The sequence below is a fragment of the Melopsittacus undulatus genome, chromosome 6 (assembly GCF_012275295.1).
Source record: "Melopsittacus undulatus isolate bMelUnd1 chromosome 6, bMelUnd1.mat.Z, whole genome shotgun sequence".
Classification (NCBI taxonomy): Eukaryota; Metazoa; Chordata; class Aves; order Psittaciformes; family Psittaculidae; genus Melopsittacus; species Melopsittacus undulatus.
In genome coordinates, this window is record NC_047532.1 from 5689181 (window position 1) to 5709990 (window position 20810).

Here is a 20810-nt window from a genome sequence, read left to right on the forward strand (position 1 = left end):
GGCCTTGTTTTGGTGCAAAGATCCCCGATATTTTGAACAGAAACAATATGGGAAGTAGACTAAAAGGGTTCAGAAATGTCTCTTTTATCTTCCCATTTGGAAACCTGAACTGCAGTGGGGTTTGACAGGATTATTTTATTTACTCCCTCTCCTATAGCAGTGCTATTTCTGGCTGACTGTCTGGCGATTGCTATTAAACTGCTCTCATTTTGCTTCTCATCCAACCTGCTTTGCTCTGAGAGCTCAAGGGAAGACAGCAATAGCAATAAACCACAAGCTGGAGTTTGCATTGCCTTTTGATTACAAGAGACACATAAAAACTGAAAATGAAAACTAAATGTGTTTCATAGTCACTGATCTTCCTGCGCTGTCAGAAAACACTAAACACAGAGCTCCATCAAGGGCTGTTGCACTACTGGTGAACGAAAAGCATCATTTGATGCAGAAACTCTGTTAACTCCCCATGCTTCATACCATCATTTCCAGCCTCAGTGCCACAGCGCTCTTGAGCCATTGGAAAATCCGAATTATTATCCAAGAAGAGAAAAAGGAAGATCCTCATCTATTCCATAATGTGCACCTTGAGCATCCCCCAGCATAACAAGCCATGATCAGAATTAATGCTGTGTGTCACAGGCCTGGAAGTAAAGTACTGTGATTTGCTAATTTAAAGCATGCCTGTGTCAAACTCTCTCAACTTGAGGGTGATAAGAAAAGTAGACCCCGTTGCTTTAAGGCAACAGCTTTTAATGCTACCATCATCAGGGTTTGACTTCATTTCTTGGTAATTATGGTTAGCATACTGGAATATGTATTCTTCTTTCCTGATTACAGACATATGGTTAAGTCAAGCTGAGGCCAGTGCTTGCTTCCTACACAGTTTATTCCCTTCCTTTCCAAGAGGCATTTTTGCATTAGGGTAACCAAGTGACAGCCTTTCTTGAAGAGAGCACCACTCTGTCCTCAGGCACACTGCAATGTCCCAGCTCTGGTTCAGGAAACACAGGCAGAAAATTCATTAGCAGAGCCTGACATTAATCCAATAGCTAAAAGTTCCCCAGCTTTGCAAAGATCTAAATCATGAGCTCTCCCAGTGGCTCTTTATCAGGGACTGCAGACATCCAAACCAGCTCAGTGCTCCCCTTCTGAGCCAGGGTCTGGGAATGCTCTGCAGCACCTACCTGCACCTTCTGCTATTTCAGCATTCACTTTATTAAAGACTGAAATGGTCGACATGACCATTTCATGTTATTAAACTTCTCACTTGGTGGTGACACTGAGAGGGAACCAGTGCTGTCTCCAATGGCAAAGTCTAACCAAAGAGATCTGTAAAGCTCAGAAATCCATTTTGATGCATGAAATTCTCCCCCTAGAAGCTGGCTGCCACTGAGGAGAGCTGCTTCTGTAATATCAGCTTCCCCACCTGCTGCCACTGCTCTTCATGCAGCCCTCATAAACCTCAGTGCAAGTTTCCTGCTTGGAAGAGAGACATAAATATACCTTTTCTGGCAGCAGTAACATCTGTCAGCACATTTGAATGCGGCCCTTTATAATTACTCATTTTCACAAACTAGGTCTGAAGTCCTGTCAGCTCTCCCAGACGTGGTGGCCATGGAAATGCATTTGGAATTTCTCAGTCTGAGGCAGCAGAACTTCCACTTGCAACCAGGGATGGCTGGATCCGAGCGGTGCCATCACACCCTTCCTGACAGCTGAACTGTATTAAGGACTAGTTCATCATAGATTAATACAGTCATAAAGTTCAAGACAATCACATGTTAATGACTATCCTAATATCCAGCCCTCTGCATGCAAACAAACCATGAACCCAGTAACCACCAGCTGCCCGTACGTCCATTGGCAAAGACAGGCCCTTGGCTCAGCTCACACTGCAAAAACCCTTGGCAAAATCCTAGGAGTAGCAGCCAGTGGAAAGAAAACATGGACACGTTGGAGAAGCTGCTCCACCAGTAGCTCTCAGTCCATCCCACCCATCTGCTGCGTCTAGATCACCTTTAGGAGATGAATGAGCAATAGGATACAAGGGGTATGCAAAGATCAGGATCTGGTCCACCAGCAACTCATGAAATCAGTGTCTGCCACAGAATCCATGTGTGTTACTAGGGGATTCAACAGCACAGAGCTGCTGCAGTGCAGACACGTAGCAGGGAGACAACAGGTCATGGGGGTGAGGATGATGTGCAGGTAACTGCAATGAAGAGATGGAGGAGTGGGAGGTGTTTGAAATAAACGCTTTTCTTCTAGATGCTCTCAGGGTATCTAACACACTCCCATCAAACTAAATTATCTGTGATATATTTAACTAAGGATCTAGGTTTAGTTCCTTATTTCTATTAAAAATCTCTTTAGACCAACAAACAGGTAAAATTCAAGCATTTATACTTCAAAACCAAACTTATTCTCAAAGAGACTGTGTCATGATTGAGGATGTTATCACACCTATTAATTTACTGTATCTGAAGCAAACCCACACATGCAGATGTTCTGAAGAGGAAGATTCACTGAAATGTCCATTCTAAGTGGTCCCAAAGCTGGGTATGTTGATCAGGCTCATTGACTAAACAAACCTCATGCAAAACAGGTCAGGTTGTCCATGAATTTCTCACTGCCTATGCCAAGGTCGGATCCTGCTTTGGAAACCTCTAAAGGATTTAATTCTCCCTGTACAGGAGGCAGGGGAGGGGGTGGCCCTGGGCCAGTCTGAGCTCTGAGACCTGGAAATCTCAGACATTCCCTTCTGGATTCAGACAACTCCAACTCCCTGAGGGTTTGCTGAAGTGGGACATCAAAGCACTGAGCACAGGCCCTGCACAAGCACCTGAAGTCCTGTGCCTGGCACCAGGCTGTGCTGCAAACATCCCAGGACATGGTGCTCTGCCCATCCTTGGCCAGGATCCCTGTCGACCTGGTCCCTGGGGATGTGCAGGGCATATTTCATATCCTTCAGAGTAACTTTAAAGCATGGGGTAAGGAAAGCTTCCTGCACCATGATATAAAAAGTGCTTCCCAAAGATAGCCCCAGGATACAGTGCTCTGGCTCTAAAGCAGAGGTTATCCTGCTAGATGGCTGCCTGCTGGGATCTGTAACAGCAAAGTCTGACACAAGGGTCAAGACAGAAGTGGCTATAAATCATTCAGATATATTTTATACAGGGTGTGTGATCCCAAAATGTCAGCTCACACTCCTCTGGTTTCCATGCTCAATCTCCCTTAATAATGTCCATGGAAAACATTATCAAGATGGGAAAATCCAGCTGCAACCCCATCTCCCTCATACCCCAACACTGAAAAGTAACAACTGCAGTTCGATGCTGGAAAAAGAGATGCAGGAGAACCTACTACAAAGTATGAACCATGTGCCCTCATGTCAGGCTCACCAGATGGGTCACCACACTCTGCCCTGTCACACACACCCTGCCACATGCCTTTTGAATAAGGGAAGAGGAGAGTGTTACCCCAAAACCGTTTGCATACAGACAGAACCCCTGGAGCCCGAGCAGGCTGCTGGGACTTGCTGAACGCTCTCCAGTCATACTGATGACCATGGAAATCCCAGCTCTGATTTTAGTGGGAGGTAAGGGAACATTCAATACCTCTCTGGATCAGACCCAGCACAAGCCAAACTGGATGCTACCTTAGGAATTGGAAATTCAGGGTGACAAATAAAGTGTAGGAGGTCAAGATTAAAAACTCACCCCAGCTGCATGCTGCCAGGCTCATTGTGACAGTGCTCTGAACATCTGACTTGGCCAGTGTTGCTCTATGGCTGGTTTTGTTTTTACAGAGCCAGGAAAGAAGCAAAAGGCAACGAGGAAGGGAAAAACAAGCACCCGCATTCCAGAAGGCGAGATTTCAGTCAAGCATGACTCAGGAGCAGAAAGTGCCACCCACTGAAGCGCACTGGCCGCGGCGCTGCACACCGCGGCAGCGGGCAGTGATGCTGCCGTGACTCAGGAGCCTCCCACATCCCGGCCCACGCCGCTTCCTGCGGGACACGGCTCTTCTCCAGGGGCTGCCATGCGCCTGGCTGGGTCTCAACCTGTCCTTAGCAGATGAGATGTGACGGGAACACAGCCCCGGTGCGTTTGGCTGCAGCTCATCCTCGCTCCCACTTGAAGCCCGGCCAGGGGACTCCCTCAGCACTGTTATCTGTAAGGCTGCAGTGGGAATGTCAGTGAATCCTGGTCAGAGGCACCCAGGGCTTATGGGCTCTGTCACTTCACGTCATACACTTGTGATAGTAATGAGCTGGGATCACCTTAGCAGGACTACAGCAGTACAGCTGTGATGCTGCTGTTTAACACAGCTGCTCCCAAACAGTTCACCTGATGCTATTAATACTACACCACATTAGCATCAGCACTCCTCACTACCTTCCTCTGCCTTCATGACAGAGATATGCCCTGTAAAATCCAACACAGCAGCTACAGAGCTTTAAAATGCATCTCACCAAGTGACAGCACACACACCCTGCCACAGACCAGGCTGCTGCCTGAGAGAGACTTCTTTGAGAGACAGCAATTACCATTTGATGCAGTAATTGAGCTGTCTGCCCAAGAGCCAGGCTTCATAGTTCATACAGAAATTCCAGGACTATCGACTCCCAGATCATATACAGCAACCAAAACTCCAAACTAGAAGTAAAGCAATAAGCCAAACAAGGGATGCATGAGAAAAAGGCATGAAATGAACAAGTGGAGGCTGGATTTGCTACGAGCATAAACATCTCTCTGTCACAGTATACTCACCATCCTCTAACTCAGTACCTCTAGCATGTGGTTTGCCCTTCCTCAGTGCCATCCATGTCCTCTTCTGCACATGAAGCAAGCAGCCAGTTTGCCCTACAAACCACTTTGGACTGGAAAGCCTGCCCACAGTATGTCCTTAGCCGTGCTGCTTCCCCCTGGATGTCCTTACCTTCTTGCAGAGAACCAACTGGTGATCAAAGAGAAAGAAAACACGCTGCTGGTTCCGTCCATAAGGCTGGTAAATCCAGGACATCTCCCCCGTGTAGATCAACTCTGAGCTGCGGTCCAAGATATCGTCTCCCTGGAGGGCACAGAGAAGGAGGCCGAGTGAACCTCTGCTCCCAGCTGGGGCAGAGGACACGGTTCTCTTTGCAGCATGGGGAGAAGCAACAATTAAGTGAGATTTTGGCCCTTCTGAAGCTCTCAAAGCCATCCCCCATCTGACTTCAGGCCAGAAACTGGAGATGAGGGATAATTCTGAAGGAAGGGAAGCGTAGACACTCAAAGCATGGTCATTATGGTTCACAGTGCAATGATGAAATTGCTGCTCCAGATACTGTCCCTGCTCCCTCCTCTCCAGCTACCCCAGACCCTGGCAGTTACTGCAGATGCTGGTGGCATCTTGAGAGCAAAGCCCCTTCCTCCTGCCCACAACAGAGCCACTTTGTACTCAGGGTAGCAAATTCCCTGGCACCTGCTCCCTTTAGAACAGCATCCCAGGGCACGTCCCCTCCTGAAATCCCAAAGTCATCGACACTGGGCTATCAATTCCCTCAGCCATGTGGCTGCCAGAACTCATCCCTCCAGATTGCTGCCTCTTCCCACTCGTTCAGGCTCCTCCAGTCCCTTCTCCCATAGCTCATTAGAGCTCCCCATCTCCCAGAAGCTGTGAGGACCAGCCTGGCTCCCGCAGCCGGCTGCCAGGATGCCCTCACCCTTCCTCTGCCTCCAGCTAACACTTGTTTTCCTCTCCCAGGTTTTTTTAAGGATTCATGAGCAGATGGTCCTGCAAACACAGCGCCCGCTCTCCCACTCTGCAAGGGAACAAATGCACTCACCCTCCACTAATTGGGATGAGCTGGACTACTTAAAAAGTTAATTAAAAGGTATGGATTAAAAAGGGTGAATTCACCCCCACTGGCCCTGTGGGCATCTCAGTGGCTCTGAACCACCACAGAACAATCAGGGTGACTTCAGCTGAAAGGTAAGGAGCAGGATGCAGGAGCAAGGGAGAGAAAATCTTTCTTCCCTCCTTTTTGGCTCTGAAACTATTGCAGTTCTGGCTTTGATGCCAAACTAGAACCAGTTTCTGGGACCAGACCATCCCCAAATCTCAGCAAACAGCTTGTAAAGGTTCAGCAGCTATAGGGTATGTAGATCAGCTTCTCTGGTGGAGCTTACACTTGTAGGTGCCAAAGCAACCCAGAGTCACCCCCACTCCTAATTTCTTGGTGAGGATTTCAGGCTGCTGCTCAGGTGAATGTGTAATTAACCTCTGAGCATTGATTGGAAGCGACTGCCTGAGTCCCTGGGCCCTGTGACAACAGCAACTTCATTAAGTCTCTGCATCATCACGCTGCAGCACAGGCTTTCAAATCGCCTTAGTGAGGTATTTATCTCACTTCTATGGCTCGGGTATCTGATGGCCTCATTAGGGATAACTTCCCGGGAACACGGAGGGTCGTTCCCAGAAGGGACTGGCTGTGCATCATGCAGTGTCTCAAGAGTGAGGGTCTGATTTCAGCCTCCTGGCCAGAAACTGCAGACCTGAGTGCTGCTGCAACAGCTCAGGTATGTGCTAATCCATAGATAAGGAGCCTCTGAAGGAAACACACCAGAAACTGTGAGCTAAATATGAGCTTATGTGAAGAAGATTCATACAAGCCTATGGATGGGAGCTTTTATGAGAGGGGGTGACCCTAGAAGAGGCTGGATGCTAAAAATAGAAAAGCCAGTTTTGTCTTTTACTCCTGTGGTAGCATCTCAAGCCCGAGGACAGACAGAGGGCTCTGTAAACACTTCTACTTGATTAGCTGAGTCCAAACTGTGTAGTCCCTGCAAGCAATATAACCCAACAAAACTCGGATCTGAAACGATAGGATTTGTATTGCATTTTTTATGTTGGGAAAACAGTTTATATGTACAGTCTGTAGGCTGGAAAGAGATGATTTCCAACTCTGGGTTAGCAAATTCCGGAAGAGATACTGCAAACAGTTTTGGATAGCACACGCTGGCCAGCCTGCAGCCCATGACAGTAGCATCTCCCTGGCCTGCTCCTCAAGCCCTTGGCTGCTAGAGCAATTCACCAGCATGGTTGTGCCACTGGAGCCTCCCAGAGAAGATGCAGTGAACCTCAAAAGGCATTTTTCTCCCCCTCAACACAGTTCTAGCCCCTCTTTGAACAGCAGGAACTGTCTGCTGCTGGTGGAGTGGTCCTACCAGGGAGCTCATAGGGTCAGTTGCAGGGTGATGGGCAAGGTGAGGAGTGCTTTTCTGTCCCACTGCTATCCTGGCTACCCCAGCATGCCTCAATAGTGGGTCCTGACTTGAGGCAGGCTTTCCACACTGCCTCTCCAGTCCTCCTCTAAAGACAGGCCTGGGCCTGGATCCCTCCAATCCTATACAAAACAGGGAAAAGAAAAATCTTTTCCATTTGTTTTCCAACCAGCTCCTAGCAAGGATCATCTGTATTCTCTTGTATTTCAGAGAAACACTGCTGGAAAAGGAAGAGACTGAACTTTCAGTTACTCTGAACTGGCAGATGTCCTGGCTTCATCAGAGCAGAGCCGCAAAATGGCCAAGACTAGATGGCCTCCTGAGGTCTCTTTTGCATAAGCCTGTAATAAAAATCCTAAGCCTGCATCAAGGGTTTCACTCTGCATCCTGCTACATATGAAGGGCAGCAAAAAGAAAGCTGACTCCTCTTTTCTTCATGCAGTCACAGGCAGAGTCCAACTACTTAGTGAGCAGTAATGGGAACAGGTCATCTAGATACAGGCTGGATGGATGCTTCCTGCTCCCTCGAGCTTGACACATAAAGTCCGAGGGCTGATCACAACTTGAAGCAGAGGGTCAGGCTCTTCTGTTGCTATGGAATTTGCCCATCATCAGCTCCCCAGTTTATGATATAGGTGACCTCCACTTTCTGCAACAAGGAACTGGGGGGAATCAAAGGGGTTTTTACTGGTGTTATGAAAAAAAAGGCTGTTGGGAGCACCAACCGAACAAGGAAGGGCACAGCCCTGCAAGCTGGAGCAGGCTGCACTTCCCAACCTGCTCTGCTCATTCCCAAGAGCAATCCCTGAGCAGATGCTGTCCCAGGCTCAGAAATGCTCATCAGCCACAGGACCTGCTCTCCTGTGCCTGAGCCCACCTCCTGACATGGCTCTGTGCTGTCACCACTGGGCACAAAGTCCCTTTTCCTAGTTAACATTCAGCAAGCGGGGCTCTCTTCTGCCTGCCACTGCTGTTCTTTAATTAGAGATTGACAGGCTGATTAACACTCTGGGCTACACAAAGATCAGAGAAAGCAAGAGAAATGTTGTCCTTTTCAACAGGCTCATTTTTGATACCTTCTGTTGCTGAGGGAAAGGAAAAAGAAAAGAAGGATACGCAAAGAAGGATGTGTTTCAGTCCCTGATGTGATTTTTCCCCAGGAGGGTTTCTCATCGGGCTGCCCTCCCTTTGAAAATACTACTTTGGTTGCATGTATCTCTTTCTCTCATGTCATTCTTGGATTCAATAACGTAACATTAGGCTGAGGCCCACAGTTATGTATTACGTAATTAAGGGCACCAAGTCTTGATTGAAAAGCCCCACAAATAACAAGAATGGGAAGACATTTAAAAGGACAGTGTTCACTGTAGTTCTCAATTATATGTATTTTTCCCTCCATGTAAATTCAATTCTCTTGAAACCTGCCACAGTGGAAACCCATGGGAATCTCCAAGTAGAGATATCTGGGTATCTACATAAGCCAAAGTAAGCCGTTTTAATGGCAAGTTAAAATGAACAAGGCTCTTTCTCCTGTGCCAAACATCAAAATGATGATGGGCTTTGTGGAAATCACCTCTTTATAGAACTGTTGTGTGCATACATATGTAGATATTACCCAGTAACCTTTGAGATCTGTAACTCTCTCTTAGAGGGCAAGAGCACAAGGAGGGACTGAGTGTGTAAAGGCTGCCCAGGATGGGCTCTGTCTGGCCTGTTTGAAGTCTGATCCAGAGGAGACTTTGTGGGCTGTTCTGAACCCATTCCAGCTAACTTCTTGAGCTGGTTTTGCCTGCCTGCCTTTAAATGTCACTGGTTTGATCTGAGGGTATTTAACTACAAGGAAGGGGATGATGCTGAGCGAAGGGAAATAGATGTTGAACATCAGGAAACACTTCATAACAAGGAGAGCTCTCAGACACTGAAAGGTCTCTGCGGGAGGTGGTGGAAGCCCTACATTCTGTGCCATTAACAACTGAAAGGACAAAAGGCACTACAGAATTCAGTGTAGGCAGGGAGAGCACCTCTCCAGGGCTGTTTATGTGTTGGAAATTCAGGTTAGAAAATCAAGAAGTGAGTCATAGGTGGCAACAGGCCAAGCCAGGCTTTTCGGTCAGGACCATGCTCCTAAGAATTATACAGGAACACATTTCAAAGTGATGGGGATTATTTCTCATTTACAGCTGTCAGTGAGATCAGAATCTTCCCTTAAGAATCTGCTCAGTCATTACTTGTATAAAGCTGCCAAAGCTGCCAATAATTCCTTAAGACTTCATGCCCTGACTGCCACAGCTTATCGGGTGCCATGAGAGTCAGGGTCCCATTGGCAAGTTAAACCTTCAGCCACTGCCTATATGACATTCTGGGGACTCCCCCCCACACCCCCAGGCCTTGGTTAACTCAAGGATATTCACATTTTTCAAACACTGACCCTGAAATTCACCTTCATGAGGCCATGCAGAAAATCTTGAGGGATAAAAATGAATCCTGAAACACACAGGCACAACTCCATGGGATTCAGGAAAATCCCTTCTGCTTAAATTAGCTAGGACATGCCCCTCCCCCTGCTTTTTCTCTTTGTTTCATTTCAGATCAGCAATATTTACACAGCTCAATAACACCCTCTCCTTGCAAAAAAATGCGTGCACACATTTTGTATACAAGGACATCTCAATATCCATCACTACATATTTGTTTTTGGTTTATAGAATCATAAATAGTTAGGGGTGGAAAGGACCTTAAGATCATCCAGTTCCAACCCCCCTGCCATGGGCAGGGACACCTCACACTAGATATCACCCAAGGCTTCATCCAACCTGGTCTTTGGGGGTTTTCTTCTTTAAAAGCCTTTTCCCAACATCTCATCACAAAACACAGGTGAATTAGAGTTGAAAATGCATTTTCTAATCAGAGAATCAACACAATTGGTCTGGAGATATTGAGGAAAACCAGACATTGCACGAGTGAAACATCTCAATGTGCTTAATGCCTTTAGTCTCTGCTGCTGAAATAATTCACCAAGTGCACCATCAGAGAGTAGAAGCCACGATTCCCAGGTCATCTTTGCTGGAGGCACCATTCAAAGTGACCTGCCATCAGCTTTGTGCTTCTGCAAATGCTCATCCTGTGTATTATTAAGTGCTCACTGAAACAGAAGGAACAGAAAAGGAGCACTTTTGGGCACAGACTCTAATCAGAGGAATAAGGCCACAAAAGGAGGGGAGAGTAAATGCTGTGGGTTCTACCCTTAGACCCAGATAATAAAGGATTTCCCCACAGACTGGAAGAAGCCAGGGAGACATACCAGGAAATCCCTTCTACTCCATAACTGCCTATGTGTAGAAGATTAAGGGCTTCAAACCCTTACAGGCTGGATAAAATATCAATTCTTGATGGTTTATGTCCTGGTACAACGTGTCCTATATATAAACATCAGCTGAGTGGAGTTTCTGGAGTTAGCCACTTGGGTTGGCAATGCCTAAAGGTCCTAGGACATATTCTAGGAACAGATCTAAGCATCTGGCACTGCTTTTGATTTCTCCCCACATTAGACCAGTTAACTCTTGAGTATTTTGGGGTTTGTGCATCCTCTGACCATTACACAGAAGCTGTGAAGTAGGGGCTGTGTGTGATGATTCAAGAAGTTACTTTAGAGGAGAAAGAATGAAGCAGTGAAGTCCTCTGCTGGAACCAGCTCTCTCCTTTAGTAGTCTCATCACAACTCTATACTCTTCTTGATCCAAAATCAGAATAGAAATGGCAAAAAAGGTTGTTTTCCTTTGAATGAGGGTCAGTAGCTGTATTCCCATCAGATCTCTAATGTGTTTTCTAGATTATGAGAGACTGAAGACGTTGCTGTAATATTGTGCTTAAAACTTGGAGTAGTTGAAAAAAGCCTGGAGGAATGATTTGGCAAGTTCCTGAGGATATGATAGAGATTAAAGAATGGGTACTGCTAAGCTGAATGAATTATCGAGGATTGGCTAAAATAAAAATGAATTATCAACTCACTAATGGAATAGAAAAAGAAACTGCTATTCCATAGATCCATGTGGAGGTCCACCTTGGCTTTGCATTCACACATGAATATTCACTGACTTGGAATTGATCCATCCTTAATCTAGGTTTATTTACAATGAGGGTCTCAGTATTTCTTACAAATGACACACATCAGCTCATCACATGGACTACTCTGAAGGCTGAATATTTATGTGATGGTCCCGTGCCTCCTTGAGAGCAGTTCTAATGCTGAAAATGACCCTGCATGCATACGAGAGGTTTTTTCATGGTAAACAACAATAAAACAATCACGCAAATCATCTTCATTCTCTGCTCCCAGAGCCAGTCATGACTTAACAAACAGCTCTGACTGCTGCATTTATGGGTTTCGGCAAGAGATCCCAGCCTGAATCCAACCTTCATTACAGCAACTAAATTAATCCAGTCAAGGAGGATATGCAATCAGAAGGTGATCCACCTGCATCTCCCTGCCTCTCCTTCCAGCCTTCCTAGGTCTTTTCTGGAAAAATACTAATTAAAGGACTAATCCATCTTTCCCATAAACTAATCTACATAATATGAGCTCATTGACCTGAATAGGGAGTTCTTCATGACTGTGAGGAAGAAAAAAGGTTGTTTCATCACTCTAAATATCTACTTACTAGACACATAGAGTGATAACACAGAGAGGGATTTACAAAAGCATTTGTCCTTGCTCTGCTTCAAAGCCCTATTTACAGATCACATTCATACAATGACTTTTACAAAATCAGGATGAAAAAACCAAAAGAACATAATTTTAGGATGCCTTTTTTGTTAACACATGGCAAAAAATGCCAGAGACTGGAGGCTGCTGGTGAGGAATCCTCTGCTGACTTTGCCTTGCCTGTGTTTCTCAGCTCCTTAATACATGATCAGTACATACAGGGTTGCTTCAGAAATATCTTTGAGTGGGTACTCATTTTAAATGTGCAAATAGCAGCTCTAACTTCAGCATGTTTTGCCTTGTAATCATAAAGCAGCTTCAAGAAGAGTTTTCCTCTATTTTCTTAACCCTGTCACAATTCCTAGGCTTTTTTTGCTATCCCTTTCCCTTCTTCTTCCCTAAAAACAAAGCACAGAGCCAGAATGCACTAGTTTGATCCAAATCTCACTTAATTCCCAGACAACAGCATTACAATTGCCAACTTACTCCAGATTTCTATTGATGAAATTGGAATTGGACCCTAGATTTTTCTTCAGAGTACTATGCATGTTTTACACGTTAAGTACCATCTCTAAAGTCCCTAATATAACATCTTCTCTGTCCCAAGCTTAATCCCAATCTAGGTTTTGTGAAATGACTACACTGTCTTGATATTCACCAGCTGCTGGAATTCACTTCTTCAGGCGTATAGCACCAAAATGAGGGCTGAGCATTTACTGTACCTCCAGTCCAGAACAGAGGCCTGCCACTGAGCTATCTTGTCAATGTTCTCCACCTCGCTTCCGCTCGTTGATCTGCAGAGTCACGTTCCTCATGACGGCGAGAGCAGCAGCCACATACCTGTAGTCACTGTCAAACACAAAAGGGAAGTCCATGAAATTCCACAGTGAGGGGCAGTGGAAGTGCACACAGGCCTAGCATTAGCAGCAGCATAGTCTCACCATCCTTTCAGAAAGGAATGCAGGTAGGACTTGCTTCTCATTGCTATCATTGCTACTGTACTTTTTCCACCAACAGTGTCTTTCTGGATCACCACAAAGAGCAGCTTGAAACTGAAGTTGGGTGTGTAGAAGACAGAGAAGCTAGCCAGCCCCTCAGCTCATTCAATGAGTACAGTCGAGCCTCTACAATGTATGACAGTTATGAATATTGCTCTCTAAAGTCTTCAGATCCTCAGCTAAAGAGCATCCTAAAGGAAAGTCTGGACATTTTTATAGCCTCTGCATTTGCACCTGGTCTTTTCCACTTTGAATTGAACATTAGGAACTACTTTTCAATCAGACACAAGGCCAAAGCACCTTCCAAGCCATAGGAAAACTCCAAGAGTGCCACAGGGCATTTATCCCACAGCCTTCAGCCTTAGTGCAGACTTTAGGTGAGCAAATCAAAGCAGTTCTTTCTTTTTCATTCCTGGATGGGCCTGTGAGTGTAATAACGGAGAGTGAAACCAGCCTCCTGCCAGGGCCAGCAAAGATGATGATCAGTCTTTTCAAAAAGTGATACTGAAATCAATGCTATTGATTTCCACCCTCTGCCTTCTTTTCCATTCCAAGGACCTTAATGTTAGTTTCAATTGGAAAGAAACAGCCAAGGCCAGCTGCCATAATGCCACCATAATATTTATTAACTTAAGGGTTGATATTGATTGCTGACTAATGAGAAAAGCTGCCATCCTGGGCAGCTGCAGGGGGAATGGCTTTATTGATTATTGCTGGTGACAGCTCAAATGGGTGAGTGCTGTCAATTACATCCCTTTCCTCATGTGAATCAAACAGGATAAATACTAAGAAACAATCACAAGCTGATATACAACAGAGTATGATTTGCTATTTTGCTGCCCTTTCTTGGATGAAATCTGGAGATGCATTTTCAATTTTTATTCAATTCCCACATCAAAATTCCAGCTGAGGTTTAAAAAGCTTCCTACAAATTCCAGAACATCAGGACTGGTCCTTCAATAAAGTAAAGAAGAACAAAGGATGGGCTGTCTTGTGCCTTCCTTTGCAAGGCCACCTGTATGAAGTGAGTGCCTGGTTGTGTAACAGAGAAATAGAGCTATGCCAGAGAAACATCAGTCTGGTCTTCAAAATGTCTGTGAGCTCTTGTAGGGAACAGGTAAGTCACTATGGTCAGAAAGGATCTGTAGAGGTAGGGAGATGTGCAGGACTTAAAGACAGTCACTAATTATCTCCTAGCAATTATGCTCCTTCAGAGAAGGGAGGTTAATGCCAGTCCACTCCTTAGCAGCATCTCCTCCTTCTCACTCATGTTCACTCACACTTAACTCCAGCTCAGTTCTGCAGTAGGGATGCTCAGGACACCAGGAAGCTGCACTTCGGACCTTCGTATATTTAATTCCTATTAAGCTGGAGTGAATCTCTAAGAGGTGAACAGATGCAGCTTTGTGAAACATTCCAATGAACCAGTCTCAAAACAACAGCAACTGAAGGGAGCCAGGCTCTGAAACACCCCCGTGCCTGCCTCCACATGAGGTGGGTCAGTGCCAGCCAAGCTGGTTTTCTTCTTGGTAATGCTAATTCACTAACTCTAATGTTATGTTTGAAGAGCAAACCCCATGCAGTAATGAAGGAAGAGTCATGACTGAACTTTTTGGGCTCCTAGCCCCTGCTTGTGGCAGAGGTGGCAAAAACTCAGAGGAAAAATAACAGAAGCAAGTGAAATAATGATGGGATGCCGTTAAGTATGAAATGAAGGTGTAGACATGGTCTGTTAATTATACTGGGGCTGGAATGACCACTTCCCAGTGCTCAATCAGGATGCAAGCCTAGACTCTTGCCAAACATCACATGCTAATGTTGGGGAGAGTGGTCAGGTTTCCTGTTTCAGCTCTGCTGTCCTGAACTGGTGCAGGGAAGATCCACAGCTCTACCAAGTATGATGTTAGTGAAGAAGAAAAGAGAAAAGAAACAGAATGCAATATCCCACTCTCAGATGAAGCCGACATCTTTGCTTTCATTAGAATTCCTCGTCCTTTCCAAGTTTTGCCTTACTCCATAAATGGTTTTACTGATTCAAACAGTATTTTCTACACACTAAATTCTAATCAGAATGCCTGAGAGACTCCCAATTCAGCCAATGATGAGCCTGACTTCATGGTATTAATCTGTAATTTTCTAGCTTCTGTTTCCCACTCTCAATCTCACCATGAGCACTGTCACACTACAAGTGCATGAAGGCAATTTTACCACCTGGTTAACGGGCCCCTGAGCTCCCTGGGAGGCTTCTCAGTTTCTTTTGTTCATAGCTGACCCTGATGGTATCCCATCCTGCAGGTACATGGCTTTCCCAGTGTCTTACATTGTCACATCATGATGCTCCCCAAGATTATTTGCTTTTCCCACCTCAGGCTTTGCTTATCTTAGCCCCAGTCCCAAAGCAAAAAACAGTTGTATGTCAAGCAGACAACCACTGCAGCCTGGGTTCTCTGCACAGCCCCAGTGCAGAATCACACATTCTGTGTGTCTCACTCTCCTTCTTTGTTGCATTCAGCTTGTCTGGGATGTGAAATAGGTTTCCTGAAGGATCAGTCCCTCCCAGGCTCTTTGAACACTTGAATTGGAGGAGGTAGACCACAGGGAAGTGTGGTACAACCCACCCCATTTCATTTTTAAAACATCCCAAAGGAAAAAGGAATGTACTCTCCAAATAATTCAACCCTGTGTAATCACACTGTCCACATCCCCTTTGGCATTGCTGCCAAATAGCTCAGAGAAAGTCACTTTAAACACAGATCTCTTCTCTCTGAGGCTCCTTATGTCTTCTCATTGTAAAGCCGCATCTGAATTCACACTCTAAATACTGTTGGGGACATCACATAGCTGGTAAGGACAAAAAGCCACAACATTTGGGATCCTAGAGCTGCTTTCTTAGACCCTTGTTCCCATGAATCCACTCCAAGACTGATTTGATCTTGTTATGAAGAGAAAAACCAGAATTTGGATCTGGGGCCAAATGCTTGTCCAAGTTGGTGATTTTGAACTGAGTATTCAGCTAGCATGAATCAGTCGAACTCATGAATCAGGTCAAAGCAAATGCATCTCTTCGCTTATATCACATCTCTCTGCACTTTCAGAGCTGAGTTTGGGGAAAAACAAACCCAACCAAATAGTTGCAGAAGTTTCTGAAACATCCGTGGTTGTTTTTGTTCTCTAAAGCACTTCCTTTTAAATGGATTTTGGAAAAAAGAAAGCTAATTGGAAAGGCAGGAGAAAATTCACTCTTAGGGGTCCTGATTCTTCTTTCACTTTGTTTTCTTAGCAGTATATCTCAAGTGATATCACAGGTACTATTCCTGATTTACACTAAGTCAGGGGGTCAGCCTGATTGCCCTCAGCAGCAGCAAGAGACCCTGGGAATGTTGGGAAGTAATCAAACTGCTGGTGCTCCTCTGAACCTAAACCCAGTGGCAAAACCAGAGGTGGAGTCAGGCTGAAGGCAGAGCAAGTTCTGGATTCCCCCCAAATCTGAGCATAATCAGGTTTGAGCTGTGAGTGCTGGCCCTCTATTTGCTGTGTGCTGAGGTCCTCTTCAGGACAAAGGAAGGAGCCTTTCACCACTGAATGCTAATTAGGCAATTTTTCAAGTGTAACTGGTAGCATCAGAAAGTACATCCAAGGGTAATTAGTTCACATGTCTGATTATAACAGAGATGAGTTTGGCTCCATTGAGAATCAGCGCTTTGAGAAGCTTTCTAACTGTCTGCTGAACCTTTGCCCTGCTTCAATTTATAATAGATGTCATGAGGAGAAGAGCTGGACAGCAAAAACCCAGCCCTGTGTGTGCGCAGAGGCCACATGAAGCAGCAGTGAGCAGAACCCTTTGGTGTAGCAGGAGACCAGCATACCTGTGATCCTGTGCAGTGTACTTGAGTAGCTCTGCGAGCTGCAGGGGGTATTTGCAGATCTTCTGCACTGGTGTCAGAAGGAAACCATCTATGGCAATATCAATCATCTGCTGCAACAGACGACACGCTTCGAAGAAATGCTGGTACCTGCTGTCTTTCATCAGCTTGGAAAGCTCCATGCATGCATCCAAATGGTTGTTACAGTACTCCGAATAGATCCAGAAGCCATCTTGCTGTGAAGAGGGACACACACAGAGGGGGGCACATGTCAGACAAGTGCTGTGAGCAGTCAATCACCCAGATTGCCAACAAGAACATGTTACAACTAAAGAAGAAAGAATACCCTAAGCAGGAGGAGGAAGTGATGATCCTAAAGGAAGGACTTTTCCTGCTGCATGCTTGCACTGGTAAAAAAGGGAAGCAGAGAGGGACCTGTGTATTGACGTGTGGCTGAGGTCTCTGTAATGGCTGTGTTCAAGTGAAGCCCTGTGCAGTGTTGTTGGTGCTCTCAGTGTTAAATTGTGTAGTGGGGTTGTCTTTCTAGAAGACAACCTTATAAAAGGTTAAGGTAGAACAGAGCAGAGCTCTGGCCTTTGATAATACAGGACCAGAACCTTGTTAGTTCTAGAGCCCTTTCCAACTAGCAAGTGTTCAGGAGCTGGGTATATTTGAAATTCCCTTTACCAACAGGGAACTCAAGTTCCACTGTGTTGCACCTGATCAGCAATTCTTATTTCTAAGTCCCATGAGGGCCTTCCCTGGGAATAACAGAGCCTGGTTTCTTTCCCATCCCCACAGCTGACCAAGAGCTGACACTTTTCTCCTCCTGAAGGAGATAAGGAGCAAGATGCTTTGCAGATCCACATAACAGGATCTTAATGTCCTCATCCCTCAGTTCCCCCAAATGGCTAAACAGGGTTCATTTATCAGGAATTCATTAGCCAGCTTCCAGCCCATATTTGATGACAGAGGAATGTCAGATATTGCTCTGAATAACCACAGTAATTCTTGCTATTGTCACTCTACATAAATTGACAGCACAGCCTCAAGACATGAAATTTCAGCTACTGATTCTCACCAAGATTCCCTGCATCTTTTTTGCACAGAGATGGAATGTGATACTGCTTTGGAGGCAAGCAGCAGGGATGGCAGGCTCTGATAACAATGAGCAATATTAATGTCATCATGCAACTTCTCAACAAGAAACCTGCTTTTCAACTGGAAGATCAACAATGTTTAAGAGATGCTGTGAGCAGGTTCAGGGATGCCCTGCTGAAGTTTCATGAATGTCTATCAGAAATTTCTCTGATAAGAAGCAAACTGTTGCCAGTTGAGCTCTGGCTGCAGGTAATGAGGTAGCACAGTGCAGGGCTTGCCTCCTGGGCTGGAGCACCTCATAGCTGAGCTCTGGTAACAGCACTTCATTCTCCCTAAAGGAAAGTCTGGAACTGCATAACTGTAATTTTCTTGACATTTCCTGGCATATTTACAGCACTGGTCAGTTTAGCAGCTCCTGTAGCATGTGGCTATGGAACAGTACAATGGGCTGGGCACAAGCCTCCGGGGCTATATAGTCAGTTAAAACATCCTGTTCAGTGTGAACTTAGCCTGAGCTGCACCTCCCCACCCAGCCCAACAGCTTTGCAGGGGAAGGCAACTGAAGCTCTATGGGGTTTTCAGCCCTTGAAAGTGCATCTCAGTGCCACAGTGAACAGCCCAGATGTTTGCTCTCCTCTCCTTTTTCTGTGTAATGCACAGCTAAGGTCTCTTTTTACTCCTCTGAACTCTCTTACCTCTTCCAACCTTCTGGCCATCCATGACCTGATTAGGCTGGCCTGTGAGTGGGTTTAAGTCATATTCTGAAGAGCAAAAGAGGGTGGGGAGTGAGGGACACAGCACCTACATGACATGATTAAGGGTGGATATTAAAAGGTGCTGGGATTCAAATATTCTAGGGGGTTATCCAACTGCTTCACTTCATATTTTCCCTCCTCTGCATCTCATGAAGTAGATGGAGGGCCATGGAGTAATCCCTGATATGTAACCAGAACAGCATTGATGCACAAGTTATTCTGAGTGGATCCTGCCTCCTGACTTTTTCTGTTACTCCCCCCTTACACCTTCCAACCCCCCAAACCAACCCCAAAACTCCCCCACAGACATGCCCAATTCACTCACGTGTTCAAGGAAACATGGTCCAATTTCACTGAGATGGGGGTCCTCGTTGTTGTACTGTTTCTCCAAGTCCCGGACAAAACCCATCTGGAATCTGTAGATATCTTCAATGTTGCCAAAGATGATTTTTAGCTGTTCATCACTGAACATATCCCTCCTCTTCCGGCACTGCTTTAAGTAACCCTGTAAGGAGTAAGAAAGAACAATCCATAAAATAGCCCAAACATTCACACTGAGGCTGCTCCCAAACTATTCTTGAGGAAGGAACAACTAAACACAAGAAGATGCCTCTGAAAACAAAATCCACTGCTATGACATGACAGTCTCCATCAACTCCTCTCTATCAGTAAGCATGCAATAAACAGAACCTGCCTTGAGACACTACGAGTACTGTTTTTGATAGACAGCATCTCCTTTGCAAGTTCCTACTGCATCCTACAGTACACCAACAGCACTGCTCTTGCTAAGGACACACCAGACCCAGTACACCCAGGGCTTCATAGCCTGTGGTTGGACTTCATGATCTTGGGGGTCTTTTCCAACCTAAACAGTTCTATGATTCTGTGATCACACTGAGAAACACTCTATTGCCCAGAGAAGCTGTGGCTGCCCCATGCCTGGCAGTGTTCAAGGCCAGGTTGGACGGGGCTTGGAGCAACCTGGTCTAGTGGAAGGTGTCCCTGCCCAGTGCAGGGGATTGGAACTGGATGAGCTTTAAGGTCCCTTCAACCAAACCAGGCTGGGATTCTGTTAATGTGTGACTGTCTATTAATGTCCCTTGGTCTAGGAAGCAGGTATGGAGGGTGCCACCATCCTCATTGCTTCAGCACCAAGTGAAATACTGAAGGCAAATGCTCTTCAAGTGTTCCCTGACTTGACTTGTTGATTCCAACATGGACTATCCCACCACATTATTCATCTTCCCGAGTCCAAGATGAAAGCAGGAAGGCTTTTGTCCTATGATGGTTGGGAACCCCAAAGGCGATGCAGTAGGAGGGTAGAAGTTCTGGCTTGCCCAAGCAAGGGAGCCCAGGGGGAGCAGCCCGAGCTGATGATCAATGCCATCTAGAAGAAAGCAACAGCATTTTTCTGTACCCTCTATTCCCTTAGTGCAGATGTGCTATTTCAAACAATGCAAAACAAGCAGGTTTTTTTTCTCCTGTTTTCTCAAAAATCATCTTTCACTGCTTTTCTTCCCTTTTTCAGTAGGACAGAAGGCTTTGTACCCTTCTCTGTACAAACAGCAGGCTCCCTTGAGTCTACACACATTAAAGTCAAGTGGAGAAAGAAAGAGAAAGAACCAGGATGTGGAGAGTTTAAATAAAGTCTCCAGAATCACAGAATGAACCTGCAGGAGGTTTGGAAACAATTCAGATCTCCTGCATGGAGAGAGTGTCCAGAGCAATAATAAACATCCTCCTTGCTGCTTCTTCAACAGCCCACGATGCCCACTGAGACTGAGCTTAGCTGGACAGCACACAAACACAAACTGGTAGGCGAGCACTGCTCTGAAGACTTCCTGACCTAAAAAGACCAAAGGGATCAATGTTCTGGCAAAAAGGGTAACACAGCAAGTTGTGTCTGCCTCCTGTTGTGCTGACCCTGCCTTATCCATGAACTCACCATCCTTGCTTCAGCTAAAATTTCATCCAGCTCCAACCCCTGCCACAGGCAGGGACACCTTCCACTGGAGCAGCTGCTCCAAGCCCCCTTATCCAACCTGGCCTTGAACACTGCCAGGGATGGGGCAGCCACAGCTTCTCTGGGCACCCTGTGCCAGCTCCTCAGCACCCTCACAGGGAAG

General features: G+C 45.8%; 1 protein-coding gene across 1 annotated transcript in view; it reads right to left on the minus strand.

Moving 5' to 3' along the window:
• Positions 1–20810, minus strand: part of ARHGEF9 (Cdc42 guanine nucleotide exchange factor 9) — a 47295-nt gene that overhangs the window by 20518 nt on the left and 5967 nt on the right. Inside the window, 5 exon segments of the mRNA XM_034063619.1 lie at positions 4939–5066; positions 12685–12743; positions 12745–12816; positions 16832–17064; positions 19010–19189. Coding sequence (XP_033919510.1) covers positions 4939–5066; positions 12685–12743; positions 12745–12816; positions 16832–17064; positions 19010–19189 — 672 coding nt within the window.